Raw genomic sequence first — 21,091 nt, forward strand, 5'->3', positions numbered from 1 at the left:
AGAGGAAAATCTATTCCACAATGAGTTATAAATTTGTTACTATACAATTTATGTTCCATAAAACGTTAAATATAAATCAACATAATTATATTATTTTCTAAATTTTAAATACTCGACAATGAGTTTGGCAAAAATATAAAATACATGGCATATATTCTTATTTAATTCATTGTAATTATTGATACATTAAAATTTATTAAATTTGAAGACCACTGAGTATATTTACATTTCAGTTTATTAAAAAAATTAATCGATACAATAGTAACTGATGTAGAATAAATCTGGCACAGATATAATTTAAGTATGTTAGTTAATGCATAGAATAATGCATAAATATACAAAGTGTGTAGTATTAAAATTTCGTTTCAAAAATATTTTTAATACGTTTTATTTTGTGACCTCAAGATGTGCTTACTAAGTATATTCTCTCCTAATCAAAAAGTTGAATATGAATTCAATATTATCAAAAAATGTAGAAGTACTTTTTCTCTAAAAACTTGTTTACACTTTGTCTTTTATGTATGTATATATCTATCTATATATTGTAATACAAAAAGATTAAAACTCATTATAAACATTAACAACCCCAAAACAATAGTTCTTTTATATTCAAACTATATTCTTTATCAGTAATTGTGAAATTTCAATTTTTTTTAACAATGTAATATCAATGACCTTAGACAATACTAATAACGATTCGATTTTCAACAATCTAGTAAGGAATTATAATCAAAATATGTGTATTTTATATACATTCACAGTCACTTTAAATTAATATATTCAATGCATTGTCCCTTCTCGTGACTTAACAAACAGAAAGCTATTTTTATGGCCTCATATTAAACGAAGAAAAACAATGAAATTTTGTTATGTCACTTACTGGCTTTAATACATTGATGTATGGTTCTAATGCACTTGAGAAATTGGGACACAAGGGGAATGACCATCATGATAACTTAGGCTTGCCATTGGCAGTGACAGTGGCATTCATTGTTGTGTTTGTGGCCATATCAGCAGCTTGAGCCACTGCCACAGACACTGACTTCTCCACAAATTGTTGGTAGGCTGGTTTAATTAACTGAACAAAAACCAAAGTGAATGTTTATTGATAACTTCATTAAAATATAAATTAACTAAAATTGATGAATGAATGAAAATGTTTATGTTATATTCTACTATATTTATAAGTGCAAATAGTATGATGTTTGATGATAAAAGTTATTAGTTAATTAGGAAAGACAATCGTATCTTTTTCACGAATATTTGCACGAAACATAAATTTTACATATGAACGAACAATCGCTTTTTTCAGACCGAAATGTATGGAATAATAATGATTGTTATTTAGAGATTAATTAGAAGCAAACGCCATACCTTTTGTACATTAGCTCCTGTTAGTATTCAGCTTACATTAAAGAGGAAAAACATTTTAACATAATATTAAAGGGTGTATTTATATAACTAACGAAATTTAATGAGTAACAAATGCGTGTATATGAGAAACGATGTGCGCAAATATTGTTATACAATGACCTGACTATGCTCAAAACGATTTGCAGTAATCTAGGCAGTAGTTACATAAAATCAAAGTATTATCAAAACTAATGGCTGTTAGGTAATGTAAATATTCTAAACAAAGGAATGCGTAGTAATTGAGATAAGAATTGTATAACTTGAATACTGTTAAATGTGGTGTTTGTTAAGTAACGTAAATATTAATGATTTATAAAAGAATCATATAACTTAGAAGTAGTAATTTGTAAAAGAATCATATAATTTAGAAATAAAATCGATAGTGATTTGTATTCGATTGTATAAATATCTTGCGGAATTAAGCATGTAATACTTATAAAAAGAACCATATAATTTAGAAATAGAATCGATGCTGATTTGTGTTCGATCGTATAAATAGCCCGCAGAATTGGGCATGTAATACTTGAGAAATGAATCATAAATAGTTTTTGAAGTTCTCTTTAGTGAATGGTGAGAATAATCAATGAAGGGAAGAAAATAGTGATTTAAGCAATAATCATATAAGTTAGAAATGCCATCGACATTGATGTTTATGTAATGCAAGCAATTATGCAAAATATCAGAATAGCTTTGGGAGACGGAATTACACCACTCAGATATGAATGAAGAAGTAAAGTAAGAACAAAAAGAAGACGAATATGATATGTTCACGTTTGATGGTGTAGAAGTAAAATGTGATGTAGCGTATATAACGTATCTAGCGTCTACTATAAGGTATATAGCGTATGATATAGCAACAGCAAGCAGAACAAATAAAGAGAATGCTAGACTCACACGGACCAGTTGGACCTGTAGAAATCACATATGGCAAAGATGAAACAAGAATTACGAAGTGAAGTAACGACAAGCAATTATTTACATCACTCAGTTAAGATTTTGTGTTATATACAACATTATTATAAAAAAGTATGTATCTTTTTAGTGTACGTAATATTTTATTTTAATTTTAATTGTCGTTAGTATTAAATAGGGAGTGCAGTCAGGGAATTCGAATATCTATACTTATATAATAAATAAATAAATACATATTACTTACATTATTCCATAAAAAGTTGGCCACCTCTTCTATCATTGCTCCAGTTGTGTTGTAATTACCACTGTACCTATAAAAGTAAAATCAAGAGGTAATTACAGTTGAATAAAAATTGTAAAGCATTATTACATAAAATAAATTTACATACTTAATGTATAACAATGTAATAATGGCTATTATACAGATGCAGCCGATGGTGTTACAAATATTTGCTACTACGTAAAAGCCAAAGAAACCAAATATCGTTGATAAAATGTACATAATTGCAACAACCACGCCATACACTGCACTAGGTCGCCATGATTTGAAAACATTTTTACTTTCGTTTTTCATTTTGAAATTAACAAAAGCGTTTTCCATATCCTGCAATTAATATGATTATATTTTATATATATATGTAACGAGGCATATAATTTGCACACCGCAAATAACTCTTAAGCTATGCATTGTATAAATAACTGTTACCTCTCCCAATTTTATCATATAGGTTTTACTAAATGCATCACCACCCATTTTTCTTTTGTTTTGAAACAAACTGGCTGCTTTCTCCGCACAGCGCTTATGTTCTGCCTCTAAACGTGCTGTGTTTAAGTACGGTTTCTGTGTCCCGCAAACCTCATCCATTAGTTGTATATAAAATTCCCTCGCCTCTGTTACCGCAGCTAGATTATTTGCCTCTGCTGTTGCCTAAAAATGTATAATACGTAGCAAGTAAATATACACTGACAATTATTTAGAAGGCAGACGGCACCTTAGATTCTGGTGATTTAATAACTTTTTCCGATGTTGTGTATTATACACGAAATACAGATTATGATGATCGAATGAAATAATTAGAAAATGAAAACTCACCACTAGCATACTTTTCGGTTCGGGAAGTTCGTTTCCTTTGTAAATTTTTATGTAGCTTTTAAAATATTCTAACAAATCTCCTGCTTTAACAATTTGGCCATCAATTTTCTTCGTAACTAAGTGCTCCGGGGCTAACAGCATTGGTATTAGCACCTTGAGTTGTTCTTTGAATTCTGATTGTATTTCCGCTAATCTACCATCGAAATGAGGATTAGTGGCAATATTCAGGCCCGGATGCGGCATGAGGAAGCAGGATATATCCGAGAAGCACGACTTTATATGCTTTCTTAAACTCTGCAATTCTGGGTGTTGTGAATCAGAAATTTCTAATCTCCTGCTTAGTATCATCGCACCACCAACCGCGCCGTACGGCGCCTCGTAAGGATAACTCCAATCTCTCACTAAGAATTGTAACTTCTGAAACGGTGTGCGTCCGGACTTACGCAATGCCAGTCTTCCATATTCCGTGAACAGTTGCAGATGCTGAAGATCGTCCTCTTGAATGTTTTGCGAGAGATTGTAGATTTGCACAGACGACAACATCGTACTTAGAGCAAATACAGTCGCGCAGTCTTTCACCGTTGACTGGCTGTCGAAAGCACCTTGTGTATCGATTAAAATCACAGCAACTTTTTCACCGTCTGGCAATGTACCGCGGAAAACCTTTGACCACATTAATATGCCTGTCGTGTCCCTTTCAGAACCCCCTTTCCATGAAAATCCGCGCAGAGGTTCGTCTTCTTTACCTAACCAGGAGTCGGTCTGGTTGTTCTTGTTGTACTGTTCACGATGTTAATCGGGCAACCAACGGTGAACGCGAGCAAGAAAGAAACAGAACAATTGCAATTTCGTTTATCCACTATGATAAAATTTAGATACATTATTATCGAACGTGACTGATAGAAATACATTTCGTTGCGAGATTCCACTTTTACAAATAACGTACCTTGCTGTTCATGTAGCGTAAGAAAAAGTCGAGTAGGAAGCTTTTCCCTTTTCTGAAAGCACCCGCTACCGACACCACCACTGCACTCCTGTTTTTAATATCATCTTGAAGGAGAATTTTCGCCAGGGCTTCCTCGTTCAACTCAAAAGTGTGATCTGGATGAGCGAGTACAATTTGTACCGGTTGTCCCAAATCCGAATTGTCGTTATCCTGACTGTCCATCGAGAGGCGTTCTATTCTTTCCTGCCAGCCCAATTGATCTAACGAAAATCAAAATAAGTCACAGTTGAAATAATGCAGAAATGATCATTAACTAGCCCTTGCCAATAGGAATATCGTTCATTTTTAACTTTAGCCTTACGATAGATTTTTTGTGCGAGCTCTATTCTTCTGCGTTTATTTTTCCGATCAACTTGTTGATTTCGTGAAATATTGGAGGAATTGAAATACATCATAATGCTATTGATTATTTCCTAACACACTGAGTCTACTAATCGAATATGTGTAAGTTCGAAATAGTCACTGTAGACGAGTTCCCCGTACAAACTACAAAACTACGAGGTACAAAATATGGTTGGGTATCCTCAGCTGTTTAAGTGTATCTTCGCTTGGACGTTCTCAGAGTGAATGCCCATCCTCTGCATCGCAATCGCAAAACAGTCAGACTCCCCCTTCCGGGACTCGATATCGAGGAGGACCTAATTTATGACACCCCCTTAGCGTCTATCGTTTTTCTTTTCCCTTCGGCCTCGAGGTGACGAAGAACAGACGACCCTCTCGAACGTATACGATTTCGTTTCTTCCTTATAATTCGCATGTACAATGCAATGCTGTTCCGAAAGAGACCAGTGGACGATCGCGCTCATCTCTCAATTATCTGGCACACCCTCTAATTATTATTCTTGACTAATCACTAGCCATCGCGTGAGGGCAAATGAATTAGAAGATTGTAATTCCAAAGAGAACTGTTTTCATTTTCTAATCGTCACGAGATCTCTCTTTGAACTGAACTCCAAAATCCTTGCGTCCTTCGAAGGCGCTCCATCATCCACCCCACGATGGTCTTCAGGCCCAGGGCTACGTTACCCTTAGCGCCTTGACCATCGATTGGGATTCCGCTATAGAATAGCAACACTAGTGTAAATGTAAGAAGTTGCGAAAGAGATTGCAATCAGATTAAATTTATTATCGAAGAGTTACCAGCTACTGAACAGTGGGTTATTGCCTCTGTAAAGCACTATCAAAAGAATCTTTGCATATTCAGATTTAAATCTTAACACGTGTAATTAATATAATTAACAGATTTTTAATATACATTATATTACCGTAAAATGCAATAAAACGTTATAATAATTCAAAGCATACCAGTTAATTAACTAAGGTATTATTAGCCAGGTTTTCGGGGCCAGTAACCCACTGGGCGTCTCTAAACAGCCAGTAACTCTCATCGCAAACACGAATCAAAATTATACCTATAATTAGACGAGTACGATCTAGTTGCTTATAATTAGCTGAGAGTGGCGCATTATAAACCAATATTCTTAGGTTACCCAAATTAAGATGTAACGTTATCTTAAAAGAAGTCCGATGGACTTTAAATAGAACACCGTTGGATTATTTCAACATGTCAACGTAGAAACGAAAATGAACCTTGTGTTAAGAAAGAGTACTATACGTAAACAGTGAAATTTATCGACTCTAGCGGGCCTCCAACTGTTTATACCTAAGGGCCTGAAAGAAAAACACGTGCAGACTGTGCGTTATCACTTTTCTTAAGCGAGAGGCTCCAAGATTTTCTACCTTAGTGTTAAGGATAACATTGTTAATGCTAAGCGAAAAGAAGAAAAGTATAACGCTCGAAGGTCTTGACACAATACATCGTTCAACCATGTACACTTACGTGAGTAGACGTAATATGCTCTTGCACGTGGTGAGGAAATAAGCTGATCTACGTTTAATTATCATCGTTGCTTACGCGTGCAACACGGTGACCTGTGCCACGTGATATGATTTAATTGATAGAGGAAAACTAAGGCAGTCCTCTTTGTAACAGTGATTCGAAGAATTTACATCGACGATGTAATTTATGTTAGGAACGATTGAAAAATGAATGACGACTATTCTTTTTTTAAATCCCATTGTTATTCTATTAGCTTTTCTAAATACCTCCAGAACTAAAAGAGGTCAGTGGTTGTATGTATAAGGAAAAGTTATTCAAGACCATGTCCCCGACAACATACTAAAGTCATCGGTACCGCTATCGCTCTAGACAATTATTCAGGCTTGTTTTTCTAAACGACAAGAACTGTATTATTTTTTCGACCTTCTTCGACTTACCTCTTTTTCAAGTAACGAGATAAACCGTTTAAAAGAACAACGGGAACCAAATACTAAAATAAGGAAAAGTCATTAGAATGCAGTTTCATCGAATAACATCTAGATGTCCTTTTGAAAACCGATCGACATGAAATTTTAAAGACGATGGAGGGTATTCCAAATTCAGAATTTTAGTTATGGGTTTTTATTAGTTTCCGAGCCAAATACTATCCGTACAGTGCGCAAAACGTTCCATATACGCGTGTTACTTTCGTTTGAGTAGTAATCATTTTATCTATAATCTGTAAGAGGTCGAACATAAAATCGATTATACTTTATCATCTATTAAAATATAGATTGTGTGTTCAAAGTAACAGAATATCGATTTATTATCAATCTACTTGATAATTTTCAGCGACTATCAAAAAACATATACCATAGTCCAACCAATATTGCTTGTAATTTCATTCAGGTGGGACACTGTATAGGTCCAAAGGTAAAAGAATCCAAAGTTCTTTCGAAAGATCATAATTTGTAGAGAAAAGTCAGCTACACATGCAACTGAAACTTTGACGGCATTCTATTTTCAAATATTAGTATAACCCGTGTTATGATAAATGGATATACAGCTCGTAGACTTTGAGAGTCACGTACACTTTCGTTTTTCAACATAGTTGCCACAGTATTTACGTGACTGCTCCTCGTGACGTAGAAATTTTTCACGACTCGCTATCCAAGCTGTTTTTATGATTAATGAATAACTGCTTGCGCGTTTCCATTCGCGTGAAACGGCCGCGCGCATTCCAACTTGCTACTTCGATCACAGACCTGATAGTTTAGAAATTTATGTTGTACACGTTAATTACTGAATATGGAGTACGAAAATACTACGTAAATAATCATTGAGTAATTATTTTATAATTACTTCTATTTATGTAATCTTTGATTGTGTAAAAAATAACGGAGACCGGATAGTAATTGGGAGGCATTGTCTGCTTTTTAAGTTTCGCAGGGGGAATGACGCAACAGTTGCGGCTAAAAACATTTGCAATGTTTATCCAAGTGCATTAAACGTTTGTAAATACCAAAGATGGTTTTCTAAGTTCAGATCCGGTAATTTTGATCTCTCTGACTCTTATCGATCATCAGGAAGACTAAAAACATTAGACAACGCAACAATGCAAGACCGCACTGTGCAAGACAAACCCTGGAAAAAATTAATGAATTGGGGTGGGAAGTACTATATCTCACCTAACATACTCGCTCGATATCGCACCCCTTTTACTCAAAAACCAATTGATTTTCATCAGTCCTGCATTGAAAATTTGCGCTATAAATGACAGATAAAAAAGCAAAGCGTCATGTCCTAGACAAGAAGGGGTTGAAACAGTGAAACGCGATGTGTTTGAAACAAATGGTGGATTGAAAGCAAAGGGAAATTCGGAATACAGCACACGTCAGCCGGAGCGTTTCAATTTTATGTAACGTAGCGTCTCCGAAGGAGCCTCGAGCGATTACTTATTGCGAGCGAACAGCCAATTATTACTCGCGCGAACGCTAATTCAACCGGTTCGCCCTCCATCCCACTTCTCTACTTTAACGCCAGCTCCTCGTCATCGTCGACATCGTCACCGAAATGGCAAAATACGAGCGCCGCGCGATGGCACAGACTGCCATCCACACAGTCGCACCGGTACCTTGCAATCTCGCGTTTACACGAATCATTACCGCATTAAACTCACGAATACAGCGCGTCGAATTTCTCACCTGGAACCATTGAGAGACCTTGCCAGGAAAAAGCGGGGTACGTGAATTTAATTAACAGACGCGGCGGAAGCTTGGACAGAATTGAAAAGAAGAAGGAAATTTCTGCGAAATTCTGTCGACTAACGCGATTGGCCTAACGAGAAAATGTGCTCTCGACCTGTTCCCATAGGATACCCTTCAGAAACGTTGCGCCAAATTTTAAGGGCACCTAGTAACCGTTCCGATGTAAATGAGTTGTCTTGAATATTTTTAATTTACCTCTGCGCAGCTGTAACTTGCCCTAAAAAATGTCAGAGAAATTTATACGCATTGATTTTGTTAGCTTAGAACACAGTTCCAGATTTAACAAGCGCCTCTGAAGTTTTAGAAAAGAAGTAAAGGATGCAGAAAATGCATGCTTTACAATGTGGTGAAAATTTGACAAGAATTCATAGCAAGTGCTTCTACTTAAATAAATGGGTGAAAATAATTAGAAAGTAACTATTAAAGAGATAATCTGTGTTAATAAGTTCGATTTTCTAGAAAAGCAGTGCGAGCACGTACGAGTAAAGGCCGTTCAAGCCGGATGTGCGGAAAAGTAAATCTACAGATGTTATTCACAAAAAATTGCAAATCATTTCTATGATTACGAGGGCAACGCGTGATCACTACCAATACAATGACAGCCTTTGTTTTTTGTCACGTGTTTAAATACCTAAGGTGACGTCGCTTTTTTTATCTTGATATAAAAACGCGAAGTTTAAAAAAACACGTTGTAAGTCAAGAATATTAAGTTAGTGGAAAATTACCATATGTCACTAATTAGAAAATGTTATATAAGGAAGCGTTGATATTTATTTAAAATATTTGTTTAAAATACGGTACAACTTAACCGATTTTGCTGATCTTGAAATGTGCAGACAAGGTTACCGTCCTGACCTAAGTTAACTTAATCTTATCCATATCGATTTTTGTCTTCAAATTAAGAATGTACAGATATATATTTAGAGATTTATTTTCTAGTATACGGAATATATTAACAGTAGATCTCAAAGGTTCGATGTTTTTATGACCATTTATATTTTTGAGTAAGGTCGTCCTATAAAGAAGTGATCACCGGCTACTTTGCAAGATGACAGACAAAGTATAAAATATACCAATGAATAAATTAAAAAAAAAAAATGCACACTCACCTGATTCCTCTCTGTCGTTTGGATATACCCGTGGAACACGGTTCACGTTCTCGTCGAGAGTCGTCATCGGTGCTTTCTCGACTGAAAACAAATTTAAAGACACATTTAACATATTTATTTCTTTCATACGTTTCGATGACGAATATTTTCTATACGCAACCAGCGTAATAAACCGTAATAGAAACGAAATAATCCAAATCCAAACCGAAGATTATGAAATTCTGTCAAAAGCTACGATTGCTATGAAATATTATAAGATTCGTAAGTTGAATAAAAGACAATACATCGGAAATATTTCATAACGTAGACTAACATTCGTCGAAACTTAATTTATGTGTAGGTTTAAACTCGATGCGTTAGCTACGATACTACGGACTTTGAAGCCTACATTTCGATAGGCGATTTCATTGCCGCGGAACTGTTGCGTTGACGAGTTTTTGGGAACCCGCCAATATCGTGACCGAACCTTCACATTCGATTGAACCTAAATTCAAGCCGCTCTCAAAAACTCGTTCCGCGTAATAGCTGTATTTCGAGATTCGTATTTTCATCGACGATATTTATCACCTCGAACACGGCGCACTGAATCGCAAAATTTTCTCCATTCAAGTCGTGTTCGATTCTCACTTGTGCATTAAAATTACATTGTCATCAACTACACGTTGTTCTCTTTGAAATGCTATTAATTTCTACACAAGTACTCTACTTAATCCGAGATCGTACTCCCGCATTCGAGCCGCGTCACCACGTTTTACACAACTCCAGGTCCACCGTAACCTTAATATCAACCCCGCCTGCATAATCCCGAATCTGTTGCGCCCGCGAATATTTGACAGCCGGCCAATTCTCGTTCCAACAAACCGAGCTTTCGTTTCGGATCTCTCCTCGAAAACTTCTCAAACTTCTCAACCGACCGCACGTCTTCAATCTCATCCCGTCTCGCAATTAATTCCCGTGGCCTCGGCCTTTCGATCGGTGCTCTCTCGTCGTCGTTCTTAAGTATCGAACGAAATACCAATTTTTTCCTCGCGGCGACGAAAAAAAAAAGACAAAAACAAGAAGGAAAAAAACTTTCGAATAGCGATTAAAGTTAAACGCAGCCAGGTCTGCTATTTAAGCCGCTTTCACGTAGTACATTAAGCCCCACGGCGCACCACGTTTCTCTCGGCGATCGATAGTTCCATTGCCGCGAGCCTGTTGCGTCCTCGTCCTTGGCGGTCTGATCGGTCCCTTGGGCCTGTTCAGCTGCTCCTCGGACCGTTTCATGCTCGGCGTCGTCTTTCTCCTCTCGCTCATGTCTCTTGCTTGCTCTCGCTCACATTCGTCACACGAAATCGGCCCCGCGAAGGTCTATTTACACGTACGAGCGACCACGACCACCGTTCCGCGTCAGTGTGAGCATGCGGGTTTTAAACAAGTTTTAGGGACCGACACTGGTACCAACACACTTGGCAGACGCGTGTATGCGACTCGCGTAAATAGACCTTAAAAGGGAACGCGAACGCGGATCACGGGTCGAACGAGGAAACGAGACAAGCGACGGCCGACACGTACAGGTGCCCGGTGTACATACGGCTGAGCACTAACTCGAATACTGCAACCGACTAGAAATATCCTGTTGCGTATGTGGTGGTGGACGAGCAGTGGCCAGAGGAACGGCGGAGATGGCAGTATCCGCGAGTTGGCAGTATCCCACAATCGGCGAATACCGGCGAAACATGGGTGACGGGTTGCGGCGTGTCACCTTGTATCCCGTCACCGCGTATATAGCCTGATATTCCGCGCGCCGCGGAAGACGATTAATGAATCCGCGCGAGCGGAGATTCACTTCGATGCCGATATCCAGGAATAAACCGACTTAAACGCCGTGCGTTTAATGCCGGAGCAGTGAAATGGAAACTTCGATGCAAGGAACGGTCATCTATATTTTTGGTTCTTTCGTAGTTTTGGAATAAAAATTCCATGGTTTTTATTTGTTTAACGTAGAAAATAAGCGAGTGGTATTGATCATTTAAGAATCGTGTTCTTATACCGATTTTTGAGTAAATTTAAGAGTAATCTACACAGTTTGTTACTTTATTTTTATCACATTCTGGCGATGTCTGGCTCATTGAAATAGATTATTCATTACACACACGTGCCCTACTTCATTCGATAATAGGTTTTGTAAAAGAGTACTAATTTTACGGCCGGTGAACGTCACGGACTTACAGCTTAAGGGGTTAATATATAGTTATTGTAAATGAATTCGAGATAATTGTATTTTTTATTGGAATGTGAACCAGCCATCGTGCAGATATTGCACCTCGTAATGGTATGTAGATGAAAATATAGGCGAGACTTGGTGAATATCACTTTTACGAAATACCCAATTTATACAATGTACAATTTCAGTTACATTGAAATATATTGTCAAGGTCAACGTCCTCAGAGTAATTTCACTAATGCACATATAACCGCCGCTCGACCTTACTTTAGAAGTGCAACCTAAAAGTATTTTTAGTACTATATGTAACGCTCAGAATAGGTTTACTTAGATTATGTTAGCTTTGGTTTATACTTCTCAATTTACTAAAATTTGTGCGTTGATCTTGACTATATATTTCAAGGTCATTGAACTTGATGGAATGTACGCTTTTGGTATAATTACCATTTTTTTTTGTAGCTTATAATTTAGAATACTGACAGTCATCGCGTTGGTCGTTATTCCACAAAAATGTTTTAATTGAATTTATTATATTTCGAGAAAGTATCTTATTGGGAGAATTATTTTTAGTCCAAGTCTAAACGTCTTCGTGAATTCAAGGTGCCCTCGGTACATTTGAACGGAAGTACATATGCACTTTGTTTTAATTGAGTGCAGGCAACTCCGTGACGAGTTTATTGATCTATGACACGGTGATTATCAAAGGCCATTAAAGATTATTCAAAACTTATCATATCTTGCAATAATTATATTTTTTTATATACTGGTTATCCAAAGTTATCTAAAGACTATTAAAAGTAGCATCGCGATATCGTTTAGAAAATTTCACTGCTCGCTTTGACGAGCAATTATTACGGTCCGACTTTACTATGAAAGCACATTAATGACTACTCGCTACACGTTGACAATCTCCTAGAAGTAAAAACATGTCGAAATCTTACGCATCTACTTTGAATTTTTTCTTAATATTTGCACTTCGACTTTATGCAACTAACGAAACAGAAAAAAAAGACTCGAACGTCGAGTACCACTGTTTTTTCTTCTCGCGTATGGTTTGATGGGACAGGTGAGTCACTAATTCACGTTACAAACTCATTGAGTAACAGGTTAATGCGTTTCAAAGTAAAGTGGAATATACCTTTGGTGCATAGTCATAGACAGGAAAGTGGTATGAGTAGTGGTTTGCAAAAGTGAAATATAAAAAGAGAGACGGTAACAGCGAGGAGGATTCAAAGTCTTCTTCTCGACTCGATTGCATAAACGAGCTACCAGAAGCTAAGAATAATGTACAGAAAAGAGAGTGTGATGTCAGTGATAACGGTAATAATTATCAATCGACAAGAGTGTGGGAAAAAGTAATTCGATAAACGATTTCGGTGCACGATTTTTCATTGGTGTGTTTACAAATACGCTTATCGTTGTATCGTTCGCTTCGTAAGCGAGGAAACGAGTGCAAAACGCTGCAATTTATGTCACGGATTACGTCGTGGTAAACAAGAATTTAAGAACCGAGATTACTACACAGAGGCAAATATTTGTACAAAATAGAAAAGTGCAGGTAAATGTTATTGACACGACACTGTCGATGTTTAAAGTTTAGTTAAAAGGATTTCAATCCACTACACTTCGAATTACTTTTCAATTTTGTTGCCAACAACTCCCTACAATTTTAAGTGTTTTATATGAAATTTATTTGAGAGGACAGTTCCTCAACTACTGGTAAATAATTTAGTTTTGTTGTAAATACAACTATCTTCTTTAAGCATATATATATATATTAATGTACATATTCTGTGTGGAAAACGTATAATGTTCAACTGTTATACGCAATCGACCTTTGAACCGTTTTGTTTTACATCATTGAATTTTGTACACATTCACGGTGTGACGGCAACATATTTATAAAGCGCAGGCGGGGATATGTTGTGGAGAAACGGAATTCGAAATTTATTTAATCGAAAGACATTAATTTTTTTTTAACGCGACTGGACTTGGATGTTACATACCGATAGTAGTATTTGTAAAACTTTATTTTATTTCCCTGTCTTCTGCACGTGTAACAAACCAAAGCGTCCACGATGGATTCGAAAGAAGACTAATGTCAAAGAGCACAGACTTTAACTTACGAAATTAAATTTAACGACAATGCAACTTCGTTGTTCAACTCATTGAAATTTATAAGCACATGATAAAATCTCCAGTCTTAAACTGTTCGAAGCAACACATGCGATAGCTTGAAAATTGGTTCCATTCAACAGATTTATCAACTCAAGACCAGAATACACAGAACGCTAATCACTGTGCACACGTATTCGAACGAAACGCAAGCACCCAAAAAGACGTCACTGGATCCACAAAACAATTCGTTCTAACCTTTCGCAACCAGTTTCCCGAAAAGTGCTCAAAACTCAATCTAAGAATAGCGGACCTACCTAAACTGGGAAAGCAGAACGTGGCACGAGCTTGAAACAAAAAAAAACGAAAAAGCCGAACAGCACTTAACCAGGAGGCAACGTCGAAAAAACTGACGCGCTCTCCTTTCTAATACACGCGTCTGGCCTATTCGTGATACTTCATTATTCACGATATGCATCCCCGTTTCCGGTGTTTTGGCGTTTGCTCGCGTTTCCGCGGACGTTACCGATTTACGAGCCTCGCGGAACAGGAAGAAAGCGTAATCAAAGAGACGCGGCGCGACGAGACGCGTCAGCGTGGCCTGTTACCACTGCAGGGCTTTTAGATCGGCGCGCGGTTAGCGGCGGCTGTAAAACCGCGGAGTTAACGATCGAACCCGCGTCGCTCGGGGGGTTACGACGTGCTTCCGCGGCGAGATATTTATTTAAGAAACCATCCCTCGGCCGTGTCCTCCTCGGCCTCTGCTACTCCTGTACACGCTCGTTGCGTGATATCCCCGTGTGCCGCGTGAACGCAAATGTTTTACGGCAAATGAGGTTTATGGGGGGAAAAAGCTGGTGGTGCTGCGTCGAGGTGGATCGGCAAGAAACGAACGAGAGGAACGGGACAGGGTCTTACTCCAACGAGCGGCTCGAGATATTATTATGGATCCTGCAGCTACCTGGACTATCGTTAATCTCTACGAGCTAGGCCATCTCCAACGTACGCCGTCCGAATACTTGCACCCGTCGCGGGCACACACGCTTCCAGCCCTTCGCCTACAGGCGGACGTCGAGTAGAAGAACGGAAAAAGGGAAACGGTATTTCCTAGTCACGTCACGAGCTTCTACGCTACTGACCACATTCAAACTATGAGTCTATTTCATAAAGCAGGGATGACAAACAGAATTCGATCGGTGCGAGCAAATGGGGTGTAATTTGATTAATATTGGTTGAGTAATATTAGTTGACAAAATTTGTTTAGAAGAAGAAATAGCACGTGCCAGTGAAAAAAATTGGAATGGATACCCGCTCTCTTCTCAAATTTTATGGATCTCAAATGAGTAGTCACATATGCGATAGTTTTGAGATAAAATCATTTATCGCGCTTTGTTAAGATAGATAAAGCTTAAAATAGAAAAAGATTATGGAACAGAATTCGTTAGGATGCCGTCGAAAGTCTCTCACGTGCCAAGCCACGCCACTTACGCATGCCACATATTTGCCGTTCCGATCATAGTGTATTCAGTAAAGAATGAAACGAGTAATTCTAGAATTGTGTTTCCGAATTCTTTTTAAAGAGAAGCAACTTCGAAAATGCGTAATAAGATTCCATAAGCTTGCGCAATATTTTGGACTTCTATCTAATTGGATTCCTCTAACCACCACTTGGATTGCACCTCTTCTGTACGTAATAATTTATTATCAACTTACTGTTAAGTTAGAAATCTTTGACTAAAGGACAGTACAGGCTAGTAGATTAAATTCTCAATAAGAAAATCAGGTTAACAATGCGAGTAAGAAACTGATTAATAATATTTAGTGGAAGTTTCTTAAACGATGGGAAATTTGTAGTTCAGTGTGCGTCGATGAACGTTTAGATAGTATTGTGGTTTTGGTTCAATGGAAGTTCAATTTTCCCAGCCTCTGCGAACAAACACGCAGGAACTACGGATTCAATAGACGTCGATATTTAAGAAAGCAAAGTGAAAGACGCGTAAGAATAAAACCTGACGAAACAGCGGCGAATTCGCCAGTTCCGCTTTTCTCCGTACTTGCTTCCAACTATTTATCCATAGACGATAGAAAGTTGCAAAGTAACGTGTCAATTTTTACTATCGCGGCGAACAATCCAGGTTGAAGGAGAGATTTCTAAGCAACGAAATACGAAGAGGAAAAAACAGGATATCATGGTCCGCGTTTTTTCTTGCGATAATCATAGCTCGCTCGAGGAGTCGAGAAGAAAAATGGACGTGTACGCGCGGACGGTGAAAGAAATCTGGTGAAATCGTAAAATTGGTAGCGGTTTCAAGGTATTCACATTATCTATCTCCAGCGGAATGAAATGTTCTGTTAGTTGTGAAAAGTTTCGTGAAAAATTTGCAATAGATAACATAAAAAGACAGAAAAATTTGCAAACCCTATAACATATCGGTGCTAGATTTCTTCCATCGATCGCGCGTCGTACGTAATCGAGGATAGATCGGTCGCTGCGTGTGACTGCCCTTACACTTTACTGCGGCGTACATTTTACCCGGATAAATTCAATCTCGCCGTTACCACGAGGCGCATAAGAAAACTATGGCCGCGGCTAAAGAACGGCTGTACGCGGTTGGAGACGAGATCGCGCGAAACGTTCCGGATGCTCAAGTCCCAACTCGTTGCTCGTCTTACGTGGTCGGGTACAACGGGGACCGGCACTTTTATTTTACGGCGCAAATGCGCGTCGCTATTCGAAACGCTGAACGGCATTATCTCGTCCACATAAAAGTCTTTTATGGACTGGTCGCAATTCCGCCGGGGCAGACCGTTCTCAATCGCTCATACTGACATGGGATTCGACAACTAACAAACAGGAGAAAAAAAAGGGAGGAAAGAAAGGAGGGGACGTTTTACTCGGAGAAATCGTATTGGCCATCCGCTATAAATTGTCTTCGAACTCGTTCGGTTGAATAATGCGAGTTTAATTAACGAGCTACGGAAATACGTGAACTGCCGATGAAGCGAATTGGACGGATCTATCGCGATGTGGAGCACGCGTGCATGTGCCCAAGCCGTGTGTATTTGTACACTCGAGAGGAGAAACTCTTGGTATTAGTCTTATTGGATTGCGACAGACAGAATCGCGGAGTCCTCGCGGAGCAATTGACATAGTTCCCATTCGTTACCAGCTCTGGTCTTTTCATAATTATTAGTCGATGAGATCTAAGCAGCGTTGGGATATGTAGAACGCTTTTGTTCTCAAGAGAGTATGAACGTTGTTCGAGGTACCAGTGAATGACTCTTTGGAACATACGTCTTGGAAGTATCGTGCCGATCTTCTACTTTGTGTCGCTATATTATGAAGGTGTAATAACTTATGAAAGTTAAACGTAAACTTTCTATCCTTTCGCTGTCTACTAAAAGATATACTGATTATGGTGAACGCGTGTACGTATATATTATTGTGACTCGACTTGCGAGTATTGGATTAGATTCGTACAAGTACCGATACATGACTAGGAAATTTCGTTTCGTTGTTTGTCATATAAGTTAAGAGAAATAAAAGGAGGAACCTGGCCAGGTTCCTTATTCAAAAAGCGTATTCGTGTATCTATGGTTTTGGCACAAGAGGAACGACACACGTCCCTACTATTAGATATACATGTAAGTTTTATCCTACATCGACACAACTATTGTTCAATTCTGATTTTACCTTTTCTATTTTAATTTATAACTCGGGAGGAGGAAGACGTAGCAAGCTGAATGGTCTGAGACACATTTAGTGAACTCAGAGTTTTACCCTTTGGAGGTTTTTAGACGATAGTCAGTCATAGAGTTAGTATCCAGTATAGATAAATGAAGAAACTCTCCGTCTTAAAAAATCGGATCTACTTTCATCCTAAATAATTCATAACTCGCCACAATTTAAGCTCTTCTACTACGAATGCAACCGGTAATTATTACCTAGTCGTACAAAGGATTCATCACCGATTTATCGTTTCTACGACCCAGTTAAAGGAAAAAAAAATGCACCGCCGGTTATTGTTTCCCGTCTCGAAAACGAACGAACGCGGTAAACTATCGAGAAAGGACTCGGTTTCATTGGACACGTGGCACGCAAACCTATCGATGGAATTCAATAAAACACTTGCCTGCGTCAGGCTGAATAGGTACGCCAATACACGGCCCTCATTCCGATTCTGAATATCGTGGCTCTGCATAACGCAATTGCTTTCGAACTCCTACCTGCGTGTTTCACCTGTTTCATTGTCGCGGATTTCATTTAACGCGAAATAATGTTATAGCCTCCCCCTCGCGCAATGTATCGCTGCTCTTAGTCGTAATTTAGCCCCTCCGTTCAGATGGATAACATTTCTTCCAACCTTTGCAGCGAATGTAAAAGATGATCGATCGTTATTGGGGATTTATACATATAAAGTGTATGTCGAAACGTGAAAGTGTAGAAATAGTTGTATTTAAAGCGAATGAAGTAACGAGATCCTCTAAGGAATTGAATTTGGAATAAATGAATTACATGTTTTATAATCTCAAATAAACAAGAGCTGGGTAATTGTATATAAGTTGTGCAAATGGAACGAAGGAATCTAAAAGAAAATTCTGTTATGCATCTGTTGTATACTGACTTCAGCGAGTGATCACGACATGACTTGGAGCGTGTATCATAAAAATATTTATGAAAAATCAGCACGATAGTGAACGTTGACCGTAAAGATGCTGCAGTCACCGTTAAACAACAAAAACTGGTCGTAAATAGAATATAAGATAAATGGAACGTAAGATTAATATTCAAACGAACGCTGATACCTGAGCATGTGTTTTATGCGCACACTATGTTATACCCGCCGTCAGCTTACAGTCGCTGGTTTCGGTATTATTTTATCGCGAATGTATTTTGCATTCAAAGGAATATATTTTGTAACACTTTTGCTCGTCGTACGAAGAATCTTTGAATGATCAATAACAAAAGCGTTGCGTTAAGAAATGTAAAGTACGGGCAAACCACGATAAAGCACGGGCACTTATCAAGCTGAGTGAAACGTGAAGAAGTCGAGTTTGAAATCTGAAGGGCACTTATGAAACACAACAGTAATGTTTGTCGACACATATCAACGGAAAACTTATATAATTTCGGTGTTGGAATAACGAGAAATAATGGCTGAAGTGATTTGTCGTGCTGGTTTGAAAAGGAAGAAGTACAGATTTCTTAGTAAGCAAGTAAAATACAATCTCGTAGTTTCCAATAAAACTCACGTATTAAACGATGGAAATCCTATTGTTGCATTCTACTCCTGTTATACACACTTTCTCCTTTCTTGTATAGATACTGCAAGTGTATATCGCTATCGCGTGCCTCGTAAACTCTTAAGAGTCTCACAATAAAAAACACTGCTTTGTAATACTAATAATCGTTTCAATTTTAAAGGCCATATTATACACGCGAAGGAATAATTAAAAATTAAAAAATAAATAATAATGGAAATATGTTTTGGACGATCTTTAACTAGAGCCAAACAACACAATGAACGTAATAGAATGCAGTAACAAGTTTTGCTGACTAGTAACAACCAAGGCCGAGCGAGCCACTTAACCAGCATAATTTGAAATTCCCCCGTTTTAAGAAATACAGTTGGAAACTTTTCCCGAAGGTGGCAGCACTTACGTGCCATGCTTTGAGGCTACGTCATCCTCCTTTGACAGAATATCACGTTACTACACATAATTACGAATGCATAACAGACTATTACGCTATTTATAGTTCGTCGTATTATTAATACGTAAAATAAAAATGTCGCACACATCTCGGACAAAAAATTACTTATGAGTGTGTATAACCTCTACAACCACGAACGTTGTCCGCCAGTTTCATTGAAATTTACATACTTCCAGCACGTTTGCATTCCCGATGTAACAGTTATCAAGTGATGTATCTGTTTGTAATGCGTACACGTTATGATTCACGCAGTCAGATGCACAGAATTCTCAAGAACAATTTACAACACTTTTGGCAGCACTTTTCGTAAATCACATCAATATCACAATTTTACAACGATTCTTCACTCAAACGAAATTAATTTAAATCAGGAAAATATAATAATGTTCGTTCTAGTAGACTGAAAATGTACCCGAACTGTTGACAAAACAGAAAAAAAAGCACAAGGTATAACGGTGTGCGGTTACAGCTGGCATAAGCAGTCTAGACCACATTTCGGTTATTGTTAAGTATATTTTCTAGTAACACCACCGTTTGTTGTACTTCTGTTTCTATACTGTTATAAAACGGGATAAAATAGCAGCAGTACTTACCCACATACGAACTGCTGTAATTGCCACTCTGTTTACGCTGCTCAATGTCCGCCATATTGGGATAGGAATGACGCCACTTCCGTAACTGCGTGCAACTGTTTCACTACGTAGGTTAAAACGAACTTCGTTGCTAACTTTTACTTGCTCGTGACAATCACGCGATATGTTTGATAGTGAGACGTTTATTGAATGTAAATGCAGAGAATAATATTAACGAAAGTGAACCGGCTGCCGTGGGAAAGAACGGTAACTTCTTCCCAGGAGTACTTTTACTCTCATCACGCGAAACAATACTAGCAGATTTGAAATTTCAAATGGGTAATCAGTCAGATTAGATGCGTATCTAAGGAGATAAATTTCCTCCGAAGGCCGCTTTTTATAGACCGTGTTCTTTCAGGTGTTACAGAACGTTCGATCGTTAGTTTTATTCTTCTAGGTGAAACTTTGTATTATTTCAACTTTCACTAATCTCAGCCGATTTCACGTTCCGTTTAAATACAGACGACCACGATATGCAAAAGCACGCCAATCAGATACATATGAAATGACAATAGAAATATAGAATTTAGGAATTAATTTCACAAGAGTGGCGTGTATTCGAATTAACTACTTGCACGCGATGGTACAAAAAGAATGACCGTATTACCGCAGTTCGCAGCGTTAACATACCTTCGTACGAATTTAAATACCACCGATATCACGCGTAACATCCGCTCTGACAGTAACAGGCAGTAACGACTGAGGAAAAAATTGTTCGATAGATCACAGCACGTAATAGCACCGAGAATATTACGATTCGATGGGAACACGTTAGAAACGAGCGTTCAACTTGGCGCTCGTTAGTT

The 21,091-nt window shown here is 38.0% G+C and overlaps 1 protein-coding gene across 4 annotated transcripts; it reads right to left on the reverse strand.

Annotated features, from left to right (window-relative positions):
* Nucleotides 1-598: 598 nt before the first annotated feature.
* Nucleotides 599-20,636, reverse strand: Atl (atlastin GTPase). Of its 4 annotated transcripts, none has more exons than XM_076893412.1 (8): nt 20,247-20,636; nt 9,620-9,700; nt 4,365-4,624; nt 3,419-4,198; nt 3,032-3,253; nt 2,715-2,929; nt 2,570-2,636; nt 599-1,078 (listed from the first exon to the last, which is right to left on the reverse strand). In XM_076893412.1, the coding sequence occupies exons 1-8, from the start codon at nt 20,299-20,301 to the stop codon at nt 947-949; spliced, it is 1,812 nt and encodes a 603-aa protein (XP_076749527.1). In that variant the 5' UTR covers nt 20,302-20,636; the 3' UTR covers nt 599-946. The 4 variants fall into 4 exon arrangements, with proteins under 4 accessions (XP_076749527.1, XP_076749528.1, XP_076749526.1 ...); XM_076893413.1 differs by lacking the exon at nt 20,247-20,636 and adding an exon at nt 14,329-14,353; XM_076893411.1 differs by lacking the exon at nt 20,247-20,636 and adding an exon at nt 10,777-10,996.
* Between the last annotated feature and the right edge of the window lie 455 nt (nt 20,637-21,091).

Source organism: Xylocopa sonorina, chromosome 4 (assembly GCF_050948175.1).
Source record: "Xylocopa sonorina isolate GNS202 chromosome 4, iyXylSono1_principal, whole genome shotgun sequence".
Lineage (NCBI taxonomy): Eukaryota > Metazoa > Arthropoda > Insecta > Hymenoptera > Apidae > Xylocopa > Xylocopa sonorina.

What these genes read in the sequence shown, in the direction of transcription:
- Atl (XM_076893409.1), bottom strand. Translation starts at nt 10,915, where the DNA reads ATGAGCGAGAGGAGAAAGACGACGCCGAGCATGAAACGGTCCGAGGAG. An exon ending in CGATCGCCGAGAGAAACGTG is followed by an intron (nt 9,701 to 10,773) that starts GTGCGCCGTGGG and finishes ATTTGTTTTCAG; the next exon opens with TCGAGAAAGCACCGATGACG. An exon ending in TACGCTACATGAACAGCAAG is followed by an intron (nt 4,199 to 4,364) that starts GTACGTTATTTG and finishes CATCGTGAACAG; the next exon opens with TACAACAAGAACAACCAGAC.